Source organism: Pleurodeles waltl, chromosome 7 (genome assembly GCF_031143425.1).
Source record: "Pleurodeles waltl isolate 20211129_DDA chromosome 7, aPleWal1.hap1.20221129, whole genome shotgun sequence".
In the NCBI taxonomy this organism is placed as follows: domain Eukaryota; kingdom Metazoa; phylum Chordata; class Amphibia; order Caudata; family Salamandridae; genus Pleurodeles; species Pleurodeles waltl.
Genome location: NC_090446.1, coordinates 469,993,323 through 470,014,277, shown reverse-complemented (window position 1 = coordinate 470,014,277; position 20,955 = coordinate 469,993,323). Strand labels below are relative to the sequence as shown.

The window sequence follows — 20,955 nt, the reverse complement described above, 5'->3', positions numbered from 1 at the left end:
GTTTTTCTTCGAAGAAGTCTTTCGAGTCACGGGACCGAGTGACTCCTCCTTTTGTCTCCATTGCGCATGGGCGTCGACTCCATCCTCGATTGTTTTTTTTCCGCCATCGGGTTCGGACGTGTTCCTGTCGCTCCGAGTTTCGGAACAGAAAAAAATAGTTAATTTCGGAAGATTTTCGTCGGTATTGTTGCGTTCGGGATCGGCATACCTACATTCAACACCGCATCGAAGATCGAAGAGCTCCGGTGCCCTTCGGGGTAATTTTTCGATCCTCCGTCGGGGCCTGGCCGGCCCGACCGCGTGCTGAAGAACGCCGATGGAACGGACCCCGTTCCGTTTCTGCCCCAAATGCCACAATAAATACCCCTACACAGACCAACACTTGGTCTGCAACCTGTGCCTGTCACCTGAGCACAGCGAAGACACCTGCGAGGCCTGTCGTGCGTTCCGGTCCAGAAAAACACTCCGAGACCGTCGAGCCAGAAGACTTCAAATGGCGTCCGCACCGACAGCCCGACGGGAGTTCGAGGAACAAGAAGAGGAAGGTACCTTCTCGATCCAAGACTCAGACTCCGAAGGATTCGACGATACACAAACCGTGAGTAAGACGTCGAAAACCACACAAAGAAACATTTACAAGGCCCAGGGGACGCCACTGCCACCAGGCCATGGCTCCACCCATAAATTCGGTGACCGACCGTCGGCACCGAAAAAGGCCAAAACAGTGCCGAGATCGTCCGACTCCGGTCGAGACACCGGCACGCAGCCTTCTCGGGACCGAGAAAGTGCTGGAGACAAGCCTCGACACCGAGATGCCGGTGTGGACACGGCTCGACGCCGAGACAGCGGCACCGAAACAGATCGACGCCGAGAGGTTTCGGCCCCGAAAAGGAAAAAAGTCACCTCGGAGCCGAAAAAACACGCAGACACAGTTTCGACGCCGAAACAAACTGCAAGCGACCCAGCTTCAGGCTCTTATACAGAAGAGCACTCGCTAACCTCCCAAATGCAGAAGCATAGGTTTGAGGAAGAGCTACAAGCAACGGATGCGGACCATACGCAAAAGCGTATCTTCATTCAGCAGGGGACAGGAAAAATAAGCACCCTTCCCCCCATTAGGAGAAAGAGAAGGTTGGAGTTCCAGACGGAACAAGCACCACAACCAAAAGTGGTGAAAAGAGTTACACCACCACCCTCTCCTCCGCCCGTGATTAACGTTTCACCAGCACAAACGCCATCACACTCCCCAGCTCACACCACCATGAGCCAGGGTGACCAAGACCAGGACGCATGGGACCTATACGACGCCCCAGTGTCAGATAACAGCCCAGAGGCATACCCTACAAAACCATCTCCACCAGAAGACAGCACCGCGTACTCTCAGGTGGTGGCTAGAGCAGCACAATTTCACAACGTAAGCCTCCACTCAGAACAGGTCGAGGATGATTTCCTGTTCAACACACTCTCCTCCACCCACAGCTCCTACCAAAGCCTGCCTATGCTCCCTGGTATGCTCCGGCACGCAAAAGACATATTTAAGGACCCGGTCAAAAGTAGGGCAATCACACCAAGGGTGGAAAAAAAGTATAAGCCGCCTCCTACAGACCCGGCTTTCATCACAACACAGCTGCCACCAGACTCTGTTGTTGTAGGAGCAGCTAGGAAAAGGGCCAACTCTCACACATCTGGAGATGCACCACCCCCAGATAAAGAAAGCCGCAAGTTTGATGCAGCTGGTAAAAGAGTCGCAGCACAAGCTGCAAACCAGTGGCGCATCGCGAACTCCCAGGCACTACTTGCGCGCTATGACAGAGCCCACTGGGACGAGATGCAACATCTCATTGAACATCTGCCCAAAGACTTCCAAAATAGGGCAAAACAAGTGGTTGAGGAGGGACAGGCCATCTCCAACAACCAGATCCGCTCCTCCATGGACGCTGCAGATACAGCTGCACGGACAATTAATACATCTGTAACTATCAGAAGGCATGCATGGCTCCGAACGTCTGGATTTAAACCAGAGATTCAACAAGCAGTTCTCAATATGCCTTTTAATGAAAAAGAACTGTTCGGTCCAGAAGTGGACACAGCGATTGAGAAACTCAAAAAAGATACAGACACTGCCAAAGCCATGGGCGCACTCTACTCCCCGCAGAGCAGAGGGAATTACAGCTCATTCCGTAAACCGCCCTTTCGAGGGGGGTTTCGGGGTCAAAGCACACAAGCCAGCACCTCACAAGCCACACCGTCCAGTTACCAAGGACAGTATAGAGGAGGTTTTCGGGGACAATATAGAGGAGGGCAATTCCCTAGAAATAGAGGAAGATTCCAAAGCCCCAAAACCCCTACTACTAAACAGTGACTCACATGTCACTCACCCCCTCCACACAACACCAGTGGGGGGACGAATAGGTCATTATTACAGAGCATGGGAGAAAATCACTACAGACACTTGGGTTCTAGCAATTATCCAACATGGTTACTGCATAGAATTTCTACAGTTCCCTCCAAACATACCACCAAAAGCACAAAATTTAACAACACACCATTCCAATCTCCTAGAGATAGAAGTGCAGGCACTATTGCAAAAGAATGCAATAGAATTAGTGCCAAACACACAAATAAACACAGGAGTTTACTCACTGTACTTTCTGATACCAAAGAAGGACAAAACACTGAGACCAATCCTAGACCTCAGAGTAGTCAACACTTTCATCAAATCAGACCACTTCCACATGGTCACACTACAAGAAGTATTGCCATTGCTAAAGCTGCACGACTACATGGCAACTTTAGACCTCAAGGATGCTTATTTCCATATACCAATTCACCCATCGCACAGGAAATACCTAAGGTTTGTATTCAAAGGAATACATTACCAATTCAAGGTACTGCCTTTCGGATTAACAACCGCACCAAGAGTCTTTACCAAATGTCTAGCGGTAGTCGCTGCACACATCAGAAGGCAGCAAATACATGTGTTCCCATATCTAGACGACTGGCTAATCAAGGCCCATTCGTTAATAGAGTGCTCAAATCACACAAATCATATCATACAAACCCTCTTCAAACTAGGGTTCACCGTCAATTTCACAAAATCCAAGATTCGGCCACGCAAGGTACAACAATACCTGGGAGCCATAATAGACACATCAAAGGGAGTAGCCACTCCAAGTCCACAAAGAATTCAAAATTTCAACACCATCATACAACGCATGTATCCAACACAAAAGATACAAGCAAAGATGGTATTACAACTCCTAGGCATGATGTCATCATGCATAGCCATTGTCCCAAACGCAAGACTGCACATGAGGCCCTTACAACAATGCCTAGCATCACAGTGGTCTCAAGCACAGGGTCACCTTCTAGATCTGGTGTTAATAGACCGCCAAACTTACCTCTCGCTTCTGTGGTGGAACAACATAAATTTAAACAAGGGGCGGCCTTTTCAAGACCCAGTGCCACAATACGTAATAACAACAGATGCTTCCATGACAGGGTGGGGAGCACACCTCGATCAACACAGCATACAAGGACAATGGAACGTACATCAAACAAAACTGCATATCAATCACCTAGAACTTCTTGCAGTTTTTCAAGCACTAAAAGCTTTCCAACCAATAATAGTTCACAAATACATTCTCGTCAAAACAGACAACATGACAACAATGTATTATCTAAACAAGCAGGGAGGGACGCACTCCACGCAGTTAAGCATGTTAGCACAAAAAATTTGGCATTGGGCAATTCACAACCAAATTCGCCTAATTGCACAGTTTATACCAGGGATACAAAATCAACTCGCAGACAATCTCTCTCGAGATCACCAACAGGTCCACGAATGGGAAATTCACCCCCAAATACTGAACACTTATTTCAAACTCTGGGGAACACCTCAGATAGACTTGTTTGCGACAAGGGAGAACGCAAAATGCCAAAACTTCGCATCCAGATACCCACACAAACAATCCCAAGGCAATGCCCTATGGATGAACTGGTCAGGGATATTTGCTTACGCTTTTCCTCCTCTCCCTCTCCTTCCTTACCTGGTAAACAAACTCAGTCAAAGCAAACTCAAACTCATATTGATAGCACCAACTTGGGCAAGGCAACCCTGGTACACAACGCTGCTAGACCTATCAGTGGTACCCTGCATCAAATTGCCCAACAGGCCAGATCTGTTGACACAGCACAACCAAAAGATCAGACACCCAGATCCAGCATCGCTGAATCTAGCAATCTGGCTCCTGAAATCCTAGAATTCGGGCACTTACAACTTACCCAAGAATGTATGGAAGTCATAAAACAAGCAAGAAGGCCATCCACCAGGCACTGCTATGCAAGTAAATGGAAGAGGTTTGTTTGCTACTGCCATATTAATCAAATACAACCATTACACACAACTCCAGAACATGTAGTGGGTTACTTGCTTCACTTACAAAAATCTAACCTAGCTTTCTCTTCCATTAAGATTCACCTTGCAGCAATATCTGCATACCTGCAGACTACCTATTCAACTTCCCTATATAAAATACCAGTCATTAAAGCATTCATGGAGGGCCTTAGGAGAATTATACCACCAAGAACGCTACCTGTTCCCTCATGGAACCTAAATGTTGTCCTAACTAGACTTATGGGTCCACCTTTTGAACCCATGCACTCCTGCGACATACAGTTCCTAACCTGGAAGGTGGCATTTCTCATCGCCATTACTTCCCTGAGAAGAGTAAGCGAGATTCAGGCGTTTACTATACAGGAACCTTTTATACAACTACACAAAAATAAAGTCGTCCTAAGGACCAATCCTAAATTTTTGCCAAAGGTTATTTCACCGTTCCATCTAAATCAAACAGTGGAACTTCCGGTGTTCTTTCCACAGCCAGATACCGTAGCTGAAAGGGCACTACATACATTAGATGTCAAAAGAGCATTAATGTATTACATTGACAGAACAAAGAACATCAGAAAGACTAAACAACTCTTTATTGCATTTCAAAAACCTCATGCAGGAAACCCAATTTCAAAACAAGGTATAGCCAGATGGATAGTTAAATGCATCCAAATCTGCTACCTTAAAGCTAAACGACAGCTGCCCATTACACCAAGGGCACACTCAACCAGAAAAAAAGGTGCTACCATGGCCTTTCTAGGAAACATCCCAATGCAAGAAATATGTAAGGCAGCCACATGGTCTACGCCTCACACATTCACCAAGCACTACTGTGTAGACGTGTTATCCGCACAACAAGCCACAGTAGGTCAAGCTGTATTAAGGACATTATTTCAGACTACTTCCACTCCTACAGGCTGATCCACCGCTTTTGGGGAAATAACTGCTTACTAGTCTATTGCAGAACATGCGTATCTACAGCGACAGATGCCATCGAACTGAAAATGTCACTTACCCAGTGTACATCTGTTCGTGGCATCAGTCGCAGTAGATTCGCATGTGCCCACCCGCCTCCCCGGGAGCCTGTAGCAGTTTGGAAGTTACCTTCAATTATTTATATATGTATCATCTCAACCTTAAATAAGTGCATACTTAGTCACTCCATTGCATGGGCACTATTACTACAATTCAACTCCTACCTCACCCTCTGCGGGAAAAAACAATCGAGGATGGAGTCGACGCCCATGCGCAATGGAGACAAAAGGAGGAGTCACTCGGTCCCGTGACTCGAAAGACTTCTTCGAAGAAAAACAACTTGTAACACTCCGGCCCAACACCAGATGGCGAGCTATTGCAGAACATGCGAATCTACTGCGACTGATGCCACGAACAGATGTACACTGGGTAAGTGACATTTTCATTATTTAATTAATTTAATGGCCCGTTTACTCACGGGGCTATATTTGAATATATAAAAATGATTTCTTCAATACTGAAATATTTAAAACAAGGGGGAACAGGCAAAGCACCAGCACAGTACCTTCAGGCAACCAAACGCTTGTAAGGTGCCTAGTCCTGAAGTCCAGAAGGTTTTTTGAAAAGTAAAATGTCAGGGGGGTGGCCCTGCCCTGCCTCTTCCTGGCAATGACGGGCCCGCCCTTGGCCCGGGCGCCACCCGCGCGCGTCCCGCGACGGTGGGAGCGCGAGTAGGATTTAAAGGGCTCCTGCCCTCCAAACAATGTTCTGCAATCAACGCGCTTCCCGCGACGGTGGGAGCGCGAGTAGGATTTAAAGGGCTCCTGCCTTCCAAACAATGTTCTGCAATCAACGCGCTTCCCGCGACGGCGGGAGCGCAAGTAGGATTTAAAGGGCTCCTGCCCTCCAAAACAATGTTCTGCAATCAACGCGCTTCCCGCGACGGCGGGAGCTCGAGTAGGATTTAAAGGGCTCCTGCCCTCCAAACAATGTTCTGCAATCAACGCGCTTCCCCTCTCTGAAGTAAAATTAGGGCAATCTCACCACCAGCTGCCTTTGATACTTTTCCGGGGTTGTCTCTCTTATCCTCTGAGCAGGTTCCAGCATTAGAGAAACTTTAGCTCTTCATCGATTCAGACTTCATACAGTCATATTTCAAATGTACCCTGGTATGCTCTCATAGGCTGCTGATTCCCCCCCCACCCCCACCCCCCTGTAGCTGCGTCGTCTTCCTCCTTGTGACTGTTCTCCTCATCCGCATCGGAGTGCTTGTAACAATGTATATCTGACCTTGGCATATGGATTTGCTTTGTATGAGATGCAGCCAGAAATAGTTTTTTTTGGACAATAAATCTTTCACCAAATGTTAAAGCTTCTCAGTTTACGGAGATCAACAGCCAACAGTACTTGCAAGTGAGACCCTTCATTTAAAAAAGGCCCTAATCGATCCCTTACTGCAATCTGCCAGTTTGTTGTCCGGTGACCAAGACGCAAAGGCTGGCTCCTTCACACTCAGATTCCACTTTAATGCAGCTCCAGAGCAATTAGTAGCCCAAACATCATCTGATCCACATTCCTGAATTCTCCTCTAGGTAACTTGTAAAGAAAATGTACCATGTTCTAAAATAAGGGCGTTTAAATCAACCTTGCAGAAGAAAAAATACAAGCACAATTTCTTTGACCATTCCTCTTTACAAATCAGACCTGTAGCAAGAGGGTGGACATGCAGGGTGCGAAATCCAGTCACAATTTCTTTGGCAACTAATCTCTGTTTTCAAATGAGACCTGCTGCAAGACAGTGAACTGGAGAGCGCTCACAGGACAAGTGCAATACTTCGCTCTCATATCTTGCATAGCCATCCCTTCATGCCAAAGCTCTGCCCTATCGGACGTCTTTAATTAGCCAGGTGGGCAAGGTGACTGGGAGACTGCTAATGTCAGCAATCATACCATACTTGGTAGTAAAGTAGATGGTTGCAGGCCCTCAGGGGGCCAGCTATTGTCAGTGAATAGCTTTGGAGTGTAAACCGCTCCTAGAGTCATGAATAAAATGTTTCTGGTATCTAGTGGTTAGGTAAGCTCTGAAAACATTCCTGTATTTTTTTTTTTTTTTTTAGTTCTCGGTTAGATCGTGCATGCGCTCTCTCTCCAATACATGGTGTTTACACATTTTCCTTTCACCCTTTCCCCCCCCCACCCCCTCCCAAATGTCTTTCTTCTCTGATCGTTCATGTCTACTTTTTTTTCATCCATTTGCTTTTTTATTTCCCTTTGAGGGGAAGCCTCTTGGCCCCCCTTTTGCGTTCATTTTTTCTGTTCTGCTATGAGCCTATTAGGTGTTTGTGTCCCCTGAGAGCATTTTATTTGTCTTCAAGCACTTCATATGAGTACATGTGTTTTCCCCTATCCTCGTTGCTTCTTCTCCTTTTCGTCCCTCTACCCCGGTCCTTTTGTTCATTTTCTTCCCTTGACCCCCTTGCCCCCCTTCCCTTCCTAGCATATCCAATAGCAAGTTAAGTGGTTGAAGGGCAAAACACTTCAATAATTTTGAATATATAGTTTAGAAAAGTTACGAAAATATAGGTAAAGTATTTTTAGCAAAACCCCTTTGGAACACTGTGAATGCAATTAATTTGTTTCCAAGAAAATATTTTATAATTTGTAAATAGCAAAAATAGATCTAGGCCAATAATGAGGGGTGGAAACCAGTGTACAAGTCCTAGATAAATAACAACTCCAGCACGCACACTGGACAGCCTAAATATTACATATAGACCTCTGTTGCAGCCACTGCACAACCTGTCCAGCACTATTGAGAGAGGTGCATTTAGGCCAGATCACGGACATTATTCGAATACGTATATTACATTAGAATTTTCTGCTTCTATTCAAAACAGATGAGTAATTATCATACCCAGTGCAGGTTGTTTTGAGGAGTTTCCATCTTCTTTGAGGGGAAGGAAGGGGGTGTGGGAGAAGGGTTAGCACTGCATCCTTCGCTCTGACCCTGGATGCAGTCGGAGTGCTGTCCATATGGCCTGGGTGGTCCGTACAGGGCCTCCTTCATCTTGTGGATGTTCTCAGAGGCACCTCTGCAATGGAGGCTGAACCCTTCTCCCTCCGACTTACACAGTTGGATGCACTCAACATTGGCACATAGCACACACTACAGCTGTCTGTACATGAGAACCTTAAGAACACCTACCACAGATGCACAGACTGCAAGCAGTGCAGACATTCATGCACCACATTACAGTGAGGCTCATACTGCAGATACATTAACACAGGCTTCTCCAACGGGTAGCTCGTGAGCTACTAGTAGTTTTCCAGCTGCCTGTAAGTAGCTCCCCTGTGTTCAGCCAAGCCTAACACATTGGAACCTTCTGTTTGGTTGACTTGTTACGTGTATCCCTAAAGTGGGTACTTTCAAAACTCATATGCTGATTTTCTTTTTTTCTTTTTTCAGTGTCAAATCCTTAGGGGAAACTTATCACTAAATATAATTACTTTCATGTCAGGGTTAATGTAGCTATGGCTGACATGTTTTACCTACATAAAGGCATTCCAATATTTACATTACAGAAGGCAACTCTACCTCTTGCACTGGGGTGACCACTACTGGTAATCTTGCATAGGGTGGCCACTAATGTAATCTTGTCTGTGATCACTATTACAACACAAAGTTTAGTAGCTCGCAATTATTTTAATTGAACATAAGTAGCTCTTGTTACACCTAAGGTTGGAGATCCCTGTAGTAACATGTATTATGTATAACATTCATACTACACACAATTCCTTATCTTACCCCCTCCCTTTTCTAAAGGATAACATTCCATGTGTCTATTTCTCCACTTTTCATCAGGTTCGATACCCAGACCGTATTACCCTGATTCGGGGGAACCACGAGAGCCGACAGATTACACAAGTCTATGGCTTTTATGACGAATGCCTGCGCAAGTATGGCTCAGTTACAGTATGGCGATACTGCACCGAAATCTTTGACTACCTCAGCTTGTCTGCTATCATCGATGGAAAGGTAAGGAGTGCTGGTAGGTGGGGTCTGACTACAAAGTAAGCTCCCCTGGTAGGGGCCACTGTCATTAATTGAACAGAGCAGTGCAATTTATGTGGAGGACACTAACACATGGAATCACTGGGTTTCATTCTTGCACAGTAGGGTGTTGCTGTAATCATTTAATTCATATCTGAGCTATAAGAGAGCTGCACATGGAAATCTTAAGTCATTCGCAGTCTTAAGTCATTCGACCTCTTTAGAAATGGTATAATATAGGATCTCCCTGCCACAGTGTGCATTATTCATGTTTTTATTTGAGTGATGCCTAACCAAAGCCTCTAACTACATGGAAGACATATATGAACATTTGAGGGAAGTAAATTATTTGTTTGGTCTGCATGTAATTCTAAGTATACCGCAGTCCTCTACCAGCACATAGTTTTAGCAGTCTTAAAAAAAAAAAAAAAAATGGTGAGGATTATAAGAATCGAGATTGTCATGACACAGGTCTCCGCTGTTGTCACAGAGTTTGGGCCACAAATATAGGGGCTTTGCTCATGCATGGACCAAGAAATGCTGAGATGACCTAATGCTAAACTGAACTGGGAGATCAAAGAGCAGTATGCAGTGCTTTGCTAGCCCTTACCATGTTTGGGATTACAGTAGTTATGTGAAGAAATTTAGCAACAGCGCTGCGGTGGGTCTTGCGTAGTAAAAAGTGTGGTGTGAAGTTGAAGAGAGATCTGAGATTGCAAGGCTTTTTCTCCAGGTTCTTGTGTTGTTGTTGGTTATTGGGCATTGCCAGTGTGGTAGATATGGTCATTTAATATGGTTGGTGCAGGTCTTAAGGTTCTAGTACACTTCAGTTGTATAGTTTGGGCACTCCCTTCCATACATTAAAATCTCCATCGACCAGTCTAATTATTGTGCCTTTATTGTGGAAGATAGTTTTAGATTTGGAACTTTAAAAAAAAAATAACAATGTGAGAAGGTAACTGCATTGTTGCGCATTGTTAGGCTGCGGCCCACAGATAGTCCTGCAAGATAAGCCTGTTTTTATGAGGGTTGTCTTTGGTGCCTATTCTCAGCGTCCAGGCAGCTGCAGAGAAAGTGCTGGTTGGATAATGGGCAGTTTAACATTACTACCCTGCCCCATAGGAAATAATAAAAAAACTTGTAATATCTACATTATACCCAGTTTAAGTAGATTTAAATTTATTTTGAAAAATGCAAACTGAGGCAAAATGGTAATGGGTTTCATGAGTTATTGCCAAACAATTGTTAATGTTACTTGTGTACGTTGCAATAACCTAATCTGTGGTCCACAATTCAGGCAACCATATACAGACAAAGCAGTACAACTTAGTAGCTATGTAACCTGTAGAGATAATAAATTGTCTCCAGCATGGCATGTCCATGTGGATTAATGTATGTTGGTCAAAGGAGGGAAGTAGAGCAAAGATTGTATGAACATAAAACCAATGTGAGACTTAAGTAACATAAATTGCCAATAGCTTTGTGTTTCCAGCAGTGTGGTATGATAACAAATGGATGGAAATTCAGGTACTGGAAACCATTGAAACAATAAGTTGCTGTCTTGAAAATCTGTTGTCCATGATAAAACCTGGTGGATTGAAGCATGGAATACCCTTAACCCCTGTGAATTAAATGAAAAATCTGATTTATGGGGATCTATGTGAGAAGGGTGGATATGAAAATAAGGCTTTAAATAGTTTAAATAAAACGGAGACAAGGAGCTAAATATCGGTGGTAAATGGCAGAATAACAAAATTAAGACAATATGTCTAAGTGATTAAGTTACATGAGTGGATGGGTAATTATATTTAGCAAAATGGACAGAACAATAAATAAATTAATTACCAGTCAAAACAATTAAACCAATAAAACATAGGAATAAGTTAAACATTGAGGATACAATGATAATTGAATGTGATTACAATGAAACCTAATTATCTGAAACTTTATCATATATAAATATGCTCCCTGAGCTAAAATTAAATTGATGGAAATATTCCAGGAGGAATTGAGAATGTATTACAGCATGGGTACTCACAATCATTTTCTCAGGGGCCACAAAGTTTGGTTTGTGATGTGACCGGGGGACGCATTGATGGTAGACGGAAGGCGGAGGGTGCAGTATGGTGGGTGAACTGCATAATGTGAAACCAGAAAACCTGATATGAATCCTGGCTTCCCCACTTTAGCAAAATGTGTGATCCTAGATGTAAGGAAATGCCTCCTTGGCATGGTTACCCCCTGACTTTTTGCCTTTGCTGATGCTATGTTTTGATTTGAAAGTGTGCTGAGGCCTGCTAACCAGGCCCCAGCACCAGTGTTCTTTCCCTAACCTGTACTTTTGTTTTCACAATTGACACACCCTGGCATCCAGGTAAGTCCCTTGTAACTGGTACCCCTGGTACCAAGGGCCCTGATGCCAGGGAAGGTCTCTAAGGGCTGCAGCATGTCTTATGCCACCCTGGGGACCCCTCACTCAGCACAGACACACTGCTTGCCAGCTTGTGTGTGCTGGCGAGGACAAAACGAGTAAGTCGACATGGCACTCCCCTCAGGGTCCCATGCCAACCTCACACTGCCTATGCAGTATAGATAAGTCACCCCTCTAGTAGGCCTTACAGCCCTAAGGCAGGGTGCACTATACCATAGGTGAGGGCACCAGTGCATGAGCACTGTGCCCCTACAGTGTCTAAGCCAAACCTTAGACATTGTAAGTGCAGGGTAGCCATAAGAGTATATGGTCTGGGAGTCTGTCAAACACGAACTCCACAGCACCATAATGGCTACACTGAAAACTGGGAAGTTTGGTATCAAACATCTCAGCACAATAAATGCACACTGATGCCAGTGTACATTTTATTGTAACATACACCCCAGAGGGCACCTTAGAGGTGCCCCCCTGAAACCTTAACCAACTACCCGTGTAGGCTGACTGGTTTTAACAGCCTGCCACACTCGAGACATGTTGCTGGCCACATGGGGAGAGTGCCTTTGTCACTCTGTGGCTAGTAACAAAGCCTGCACTGGGTGGAGATGCTTATCGCCTTCCCCTTGCAGGAGCTGTAACACCTGGCAGTGAGCCTCAAAGGCTCACCTCCTTTGTTACTGCACCACAGGGCATTCCAGCTAGTGGAGTTGCCCGCCCCCTCCGGCCATGGCCCCACTTTTGGCGGCAAGGCCGGAGTAGATAATGAGAAAAACAAGGAGTCGTCACTGGCCAGTCAGGACAGCCCCTAAGGTGTCCTGAGCTGAGGTGACTCTGACTTGCAGATGGAGGATTCCCCCAATAGGATTAGGGATGTGCCCCCCTCCCCTTGGGAGGAGGCACAAAGAGGGTGTAGCCACCCTCAAGGACAGTAGCCATTGGCTACTGCCCTCCCTGACCTAAACACACCCCTAAATTCTGTATTTAGGGGCTCCGCTGAACCTAGGAACTCAGATTCCTGCAACCTAAGAAGAAGAGGACTGCTAAGCTGAAAAACCCTGCAGAGAAGACTGAGACACCAACTGCCTTGGCCCCAGCTCTACCAGCCTGTCTCTCTTCCCCCCCCCCCCCCCCCCCCCCCCAAATCTAAAGACACTGCTCCAGCGACGCTCTCCCCAGGGACCAGCGACCTCTGAATCCTCAGAGGACTGCCCTGCTCTAGAAGGACCAAGAAACTCCAGAGGACAGCGGCTCTGTTCACCCAAAACTGCAACTTTGTTTCAAAGGAGCAACTTTAAAACGACTTGCGTTTCCTGCCGGAAGTGTGAGACTTGCTACTCTGCACCCGACGCCCCCGGCTTGACTTGTGGAGAAACAACACTTCAGGGAGGACTCCCCGGCGACTGCAAGACCGTGAGTAGCCAGAGTTGCCCCCCCCCCCCCCCAGAGCCCCCACAGCGACGCCTGCAGTGGGAATCCCGAGGCTCCCCCTGACCGCGACTGCCTGCTTCCCAGATCCCGACGCCTGGTAAAGACTCTGCACCCGCAGCCCCCAGGACCTGAAAGATCGGAACTCCAGTGCAGGAGTGACCCCCAGGAGGCCCTCTCCCTTGCCCAGGTGGTGGCCACCCCGAGGAGCCCCCCCCCCCCCCTTGTCTGCCTGCATCGCTGAAGAGACCCCTTGGTCTCCCATTGGAAACCCGACGTGTGTTTGCACACTGCACCCGGCCGCCCCCGTGCTGCTGAGGGTGTGCTTTCTGTGCTGTCTTGTCGTTCCCCCCCCCCCCCGGTGCCCTACAAAACCCCCCTGGTCTGCCCTCCGAAGACACGGGTACTTACCTGCTGGCAGACTGGAACCGGGGCACCCCCTTCTCCATTGAAGCTTATGCGTTTTGGGCACCACTTTGACCTCTGCACCTGACCGGCCCTGAGCTGCTGGTGTGGTAACTTTGGGGTTGCTCTGAACCCCCAACGGTGGGCTACTTTGGACCCAAACTTGAACCCCGTAGGTGGTTTACTTACCTGCAAAAACTAACTAACTCTTACTCCCCCCCAGGAACTGTTGAAAATTGCACTGTCTAGTTTTAAAATAGCTATATGTGATTTATTTGAAAACTGTGTATGCTATTTTGATTATTCAAAGTTCCTAAAGTACCTACCTGCAATACCTTTCATTTGAAGTATTACATGTAAAATTTGAACCTGTGGTTCTTAAAATAAACTAAGAACAAATATTTTTCTATACAAAAACCTATTGGCCTGGAATTGTCTTTGAGTGTGTGTTCCTCATTTATTGCCTGTGTGCGTACAACAAATGCTTAACACTACTCCTTTGATAAGCCTACTGCTCGACCACACTACCACAAAATAGAGCATTAGAATTATCTCTTTTTGCCTCTATCTTACCTCTAAGGGGAACCCTTGGACTCTGTGCATACTATTTCTTACTTTGAAATAGTGCATACAGAGCCAACTTCCTACACTAGACAATTCTTTTATTTCACTTCTGCCCTTTTTCTTCATTAGTGCATATAAGGCAACCTCAAAGTACTTGACTTCAAGATGTGCCCTGTGCAAAACCTTCTCCTGTGTTTAATTTAATAAACTATACTGTTCATGTGTAATAAGAACCCAGGCCACCCAAAGAGTGCCCATAACAACTGACATGCCTATTAGTTTACTATTGGCGTAGTTTTCAGGGTGGTGGGGTGAATGTTTCCGGATTTCTGTTTGAAAACCATCACTTAAAAAGCAAATACTTCTCAATGCACTGATATAATCTGATGTACTAAGTTGAAACAACTCTGTATGTTAATGAAATACAGTTTTGATTTTTGAAGAGACCTTATTATATTTATACAATTTTGCTGCAGTTGGTCTTTAAAAATGAAAGCTTTCCTAAAGGTGCAGGAAAACCTAGTTACTTCCTTTTTTTGCCTCCAATTAACATTTCAATAAGAGGTTTCCTTTAATTTAACATCTTTTTAATCAGTGTGCAGATTTGAGTAAACAGCAGCCCAGTCCTGCTGTTAAGCAGAGGGCCGCATGTAAAGGTCAGGAGGGCCGCATGTAAAGGTCAGGAGGGCCGCATGCGGCCCCCGGGCCGTAATTTGAGTATCACTGCATTACAGGAAGGGAAATGTTGTACTCAATAATAATAATAATCCTCATAATGAAAAAAAATCATAAGTGAGAGGATTGCTAGAATGAGAGGGGTAACTCAGTAGGTAGACTGAGTTAAAATGATGATGCAGTGGAACTTGTGAAGTAAAATATGCCAAGTAACGCAAATGGAAACAAGATAGATAAAAGCGGGAAAGCTGAAGGATCATGGCAATTCTTAGCAACACAGATAGTCTACTGGACAGAGGATGCTGCAGAATCGGCGAGACATGCAAAACCTTACCAAATCAAGTCTAACAACCTAGCTAGTGGAAGGAAAATAAGGGATAGATGCAGTTGAAATGACTTAAATAAATTGGAGGTGGTACATGTGCAACAGCCTTGGTCAAAACAGGAATTCAAACCTGAGTAAACGAGAAAGGGAGTTGAGGAGAGAATTTTCTTTAAACAGTATGTTCAGTTAGGAGAAAAAATGAATGGCAGACAATCATTGGTTTTATGTTGCTGGAACATCCTCTAAATTATTTTAATGCAATAGGTTTGTTAAATACCTTCTTTGTAGGCCCTTGGAGAAATGCCCCTGATGAAGGGAAAGCATATTCTGAAATGCACTGGGCTTAAAAATGCTCTGAGATACTATTTGACTATCTTGGGAGATACCCATTAATTTAAAAAAAAGAAGAAATTACAACATAGATAAGTGGATGCTCTTTTGTCTGCACTGTGAAGGGTTTGTGATTTGCAATGGGGATAAACGTCATATCTCCAACTGAAATAAAAATAAAATAAAAAAAATAAGCAAATGGGCCGTGGAAGTCAGGGGGTAAACCCCCCCCCCACCGAAAGAGGATGAGACTAACTTTCCCAAGAGAGTCTTCATTTTCTAATTGGAAGAACCTGGAAAGGCCATCTGCATTGGCATGGGCAGTCCCAGGTCTGTGTTCCACTATAAAGTCCATTCCCTGTAGGGAGATGGACCACCTCAACAGTTTTGGATTTTCACCTTTCATTTGCATTAGCCATCTGAGAGGTCTGTGGTCAGTTTGAACTACAAAGTGAGTACCAAAGAGGTATGGTCTCATCATCTTCAGGGACCAAACCACAGCAAAGGCCTCCCTCTCAAAGGCACTCCAACGCTGCTCCCTGGGGAGTAACATCCTGCTAATGAAAGCAACAGGCTGGTCAAGGCCATCATGATTTGTTTGGGACAAAACTGCCCCTATCCCATGTTCAGAGGCATCAGTCTGCACAATGAACTGCTTGGAGTAATCTGGAGCTTTTAGAACTGGTGCTATGCACATAGCTTGTTCCAGGGTGTCAAAGGCCTGTTGGCATTCTACAGTCCAGTTTACCTTCTTGGGCATTTTCTTGGAGGTAAGTTCTGTGAGGGGTGTCACTATTGATCCATATCCCTTCACAAACCTCCTGTAGTAACCAGTCAAGCCAAGGAATGCCCTGACTTGAGTCTGGGTTTTTGGAGCTGCCCAGTCCAGAATAGTCTGGATCTTGGGTTGGAGTGGCTGAACTTGGCCTCCACCTACAAGGTGTCCCAAGTAAACCACAGGTTCGATGGCATATGTTGCTGCAGATACACATGTTTGGCACAGTCCGCTGCCTGGTGTTGGGCTCGGAGTATTACAAGTTGTTTTTCTTCGAAGAAGTCTTTTTGGTCACGGGACCGAAGGACTCCTCCCTCTTCGGCTCCATTGCGCATGGGCGTCGACTCCATCTTAGATTGTTTTTTTCCGCTGTCTGGTTCGGACGTATTCCTTTTCGCTCCGTGTTTCGGTTCGGAAAGTTAGTCAGAATCTCGGAAGAAAGCGTCGGTATTGTTCCGTTCGGTATCGGGATAGTTAGGTACATCGACACCGATCATCGGAAGACTTTGGGGTAGTTTCGATCCCCCATCGGGGCCTGGTCGGCCCGACCGCATGCGACATCGAAGCCGATGGAACGGACCCCGTTTCGTTTCTGCCCAAAATGTCACAGTAAGTATCCTTATACAGATCAGCACTTGGTCTGTAACTTGTGCTTGTCCCCCGAGCACAAGGAGGATGCCTGTGAAGCCTGTCGAGCCTTCCGGTCCAGAAAAACACTCCGGGACCGAAGAGCCAGGCGTCAACAAATGGCGTCCACGTCGACAAAACAACGTTTCGACGAGGAAGAGGAAACATTCTCGGTTCCGGAATCAGAATCCGGAGACTCCGACGTCGAACAACAGCAACAAACTGTGAGTAAGACGTCGAAAAGTAAATCCATCGACAAACCGAAAGCCCAGGGGACGCCACTGCCAACAGGCCATGGCTCGACCCATAAAACAGGCGACCCGTCAAAGGCGCCGAAAAAGGGCACGCCCATAGCGAAGACACCCGACTCCGGTCGAGGGACCGCCATGGAGCAACCTCGGAGCCGAGAAAGCGGCTCCGAGAGACAAAAACAAGATACCGGCACCGAGAATCCATGCCGAAAGGAACAAAAATTCTGTCGGTGCCGAAACCGAAAAAAGATTCTCTCTCGGCGCCGAAAAATACCACACCTTCATCCTACTCAGAGGAACAAGGAATAAGTGGCCAAATGCACAGATTTGGACAAGAGCTCCAAAGTGTAGAATCGGACTACACACAAAAGAGACTGTACATCCAGCACGACACAGGGAAGATATCAACCCTTCCCCCAATCATGAGGAAAAGAAGGATCGGACTTCCAAAGGATGACGCACAACCACAAGCCAAAGTGGTTAAAAAAGTCACGCCTCCGCCCTCTCCACCACAGGCATCGCCGGCACAAACACCGCCACAAATGCACTCACCAGCGCAAACTACCATAAGTCATGACGATCAGGATCAAGACGCTTGGGACCTGTATGACACCCCAGTGCCGGACAATGATCCCGAGTCATACCCCACAAAGCCGTCACCGCCAGAGGACAGTACCTCATACTCGCAACTGGTGGCTAGGGCAGCAGAATTCCACAATGTCCAACTGCATTCCGATCCTATAGAGGATGATTTTTTATTTAACACCCTCTCGGCTACACACAGCCAATATCAATGTCTCCCAATGCTACCAGGGATGTTACGGCACGCAAAACAAATTTTTGAAGAGCCCGTAAAATCAAGAGCCATCACCCCAAGGGTGGATAAGAAATACAAACCACCACCCACAGACCCAGTGTTTATTACTTCGCAGTTACCACCTGACTCCGTGGTAGTAGGGGCAGCTCGCAAGAGAGCAAATTCACATACATCTGGCGACGCCCCACCTCCGGACAAAGAAAGCCGAAAATTTGATGCGGCAGGGAAAAGAGTAGCATCACAGGCAGCCAACCAGTGGCGCATCGCAAATTCACAAGCGCTGCTGGCCAGATATGACCGCGCACACTGGGACGAGATGCAACTTCTCGTAGACCATCTTCCCCAGGAATACCAAAAAAGGGCGCAGCAAATAGTGGAAGAGGGACAAACGATCTCAAACAATCAAATCCGCTCTTCACTAGACGCAGCCGATACTGCAGCAAGAACAGTCAACACTGCTGTCACCATAAGGAGACACGCTTGGCTACGCACTTCAGGCTTCAAACCTGAAATCCAGCAGGCTGTCCTTAATATGCCCTTCAACGAGAAACAACTTTTTGGCTCTGAAGTGGATACAGCCATTGAAAAACTTAAAAAGGACACAGACACGGACAAGGCCATGGGCGCGCACTACTCCCCGCAGAGCAGAGGCTCTTTCAGAAAAACTCCATTTAGAGGGGGGTTTCGTGGCCAACCCACAGACACCACCAGCCAACAAACAAGAACCACACCATATCAGGGTTCCTTCCAAAGGGGAGGTTTCAGGGGATATCGGGGGGGTCAATTCCCAAGGAGTAGGGGAAGATTCCAGACTCCAAAAACACCTCCACCTAAACAGTGACTTTCAAGTCACGCAACCCCTTCACTCAACACCAGTGGGGGGAAGACTAAGCCAATTCTACCATTCTTGGCAACAGATTACAACAGACAATTGGGTTATGCAATAATCCAACATGGCTATTGCATAGAATTCCACAACTTCCCACCAAACATCCCCCCCAAAACACGCAAAATGTCACCACAACATTTAGAACTTTTAGGACTAGAAGTTCAAGCACTACTGCAAAAGGATGCAATAGAGTTAGTACCAGTACAACAAAAAATCACAGGAGTTTACTCCCTGTACTTTCTAATTCCAAAAAAAGACAAAACATTAAGACCAATATTAGATCTCAGGACACTAAATACCTACATCATATCAGACCATTTTCACATGGTCACACTACAAGACATCATTCCACTGCTCAAACAGCAAGATTACATGACCACATTAGACCTAAAGGATGCGTACTTTCATATACCAATACACCCTTCTCACAGAAAGTACCTACGGTTCGTATTCAAAGGAATACATTACCAATTCAAGGTGTTGCCATTCGGAATAACAACTGCACCAAGAGTGTTCACAAAATGTCTAGCAGTAGTAGCAGCACACATCAGGAGACAACAGATACATGTGTTCCCTTACCTAGACGACTGGCTAATCAAAACCAACACAGTAAAAAAATGCGCAAACGACACCACATTTGTCATACAAACCCTTCACAAACTGGGGTTTTCCATCAACTATACAAAATCACACCTAGAACCGTGTCAAACACAACAATATCTAGGAGCAACCATCAACACATCAAAAGGAATTGCCACTCCAAGTCCACAAAGAGTGCAGGCATTCCACAAGGTAATAAGTGCTATGTTTCCAAACCAAAAGATAAAAGCAAAACATGTGCTAAAACATCTAGGCATGATGTCATCATGCATAGCCATTGTCCCAAACGCAAGACTACACATGCGACCCTTACAACAGTGTCTAGCATCACAATGGTCACAGGCACAGGGTCAACTTCAAAATCTGGTGTTGGTAGACCGCCAAACATACCTCTCGCTTCTATGGTGGAACAGCAAAAATTTAAACAAAGGGCGGACATTTCAAGACCCAGTGCCTCAATACGTTATAACAACAGATGCTTCCATGACAGGGTGGGGAGCACACCTCAATCACCACAGCATTCAAGGACAATGGGATATACACGAAACAAAATTTCATATCAATTACCTAGAACTGTTAGCAGTATTTCTAGCGTTAAAAGCCTTCCAACCCATAATAACACACAAATACATTCTTGTCAAAACAGACAACATGACAACAATGTATTATTTAAACAAACAAGGAGGAACACACTCAACACAATTGTGCCTCCTAACACAAAAAATTTGGCAGTGGGCGATTCACAACAACATTCGCCTAATAGCACAATTTATCCCAGGAATACAAAACCAACTAGCAGACAACCTTTCGCGAGACCACCAACAAGTCCACGAATGGGAAATTCACCCCCAAGTTCTGAACAAGTACTTTCAAATTTGGGGAACACCCCAGATAGATTTGTTCGCAACAAAAGAAAACTCAAAATGCCAAAACTTCGCATCCAGGTACCCACACCGCGAATCACAAGGCAATGCTCTATGGATGAGTTGGTCAGGGATATTTGCGTACGCTTTTCCCCCTCTCCCTCTCCTTCCATATCTAGTAAACAAGTTGAGTCAAAACCAACTCAAACTCATACTGATAGCACCCACATGGGCAAGACAACCTTGGTATACAACTCTACTAGACCTTTCACTAGTACCGCATGTCAAACTACCCAACAGGCCAGATCTGTTAACACAACACAAACAACAGATCAGGCATCCAAACCCAGCATCATTGAATCTGGCAATTTGGCTCCTGAAATCCTAGAATTCGGACACTTAGACCTCACACAAGAATGCATGGAGGTCATAAAACAAGCTAGAAAACCTTCCACTAGACACTGCTATGCATCTAAGTGGAAAAGATTTGTTTACTACTGCCATGCCAATCAAATACAACCATTACATGCCTCTACTAAAGACATAGTAGGATACTTACTAC

General features: G+C 45.7%; 1 protein-coding gene across 1 annotated transcript in view; it reads left to right on the top strand.

Annotated features, from left to right (window-relative positions):
* PPP4C (protein phosphatase 4 catalytic subunit) overlaps positions 1-20,955 on the top strand; it is a 207,757-nt gene that overhangs the window by 72,292 nt on the left and 114,510 nt on the right. The window contains exon 6 of the mRNA XM_069244070.1: positions 9,231-9,404. Within this exon, the coding sequence (XP_069100171.1) occupies positions 9,231-9,404 (174 nt within the window). The remainder of the gene's footprint in view (positions 1-9,230; positions 9,405-20,955) is intronic.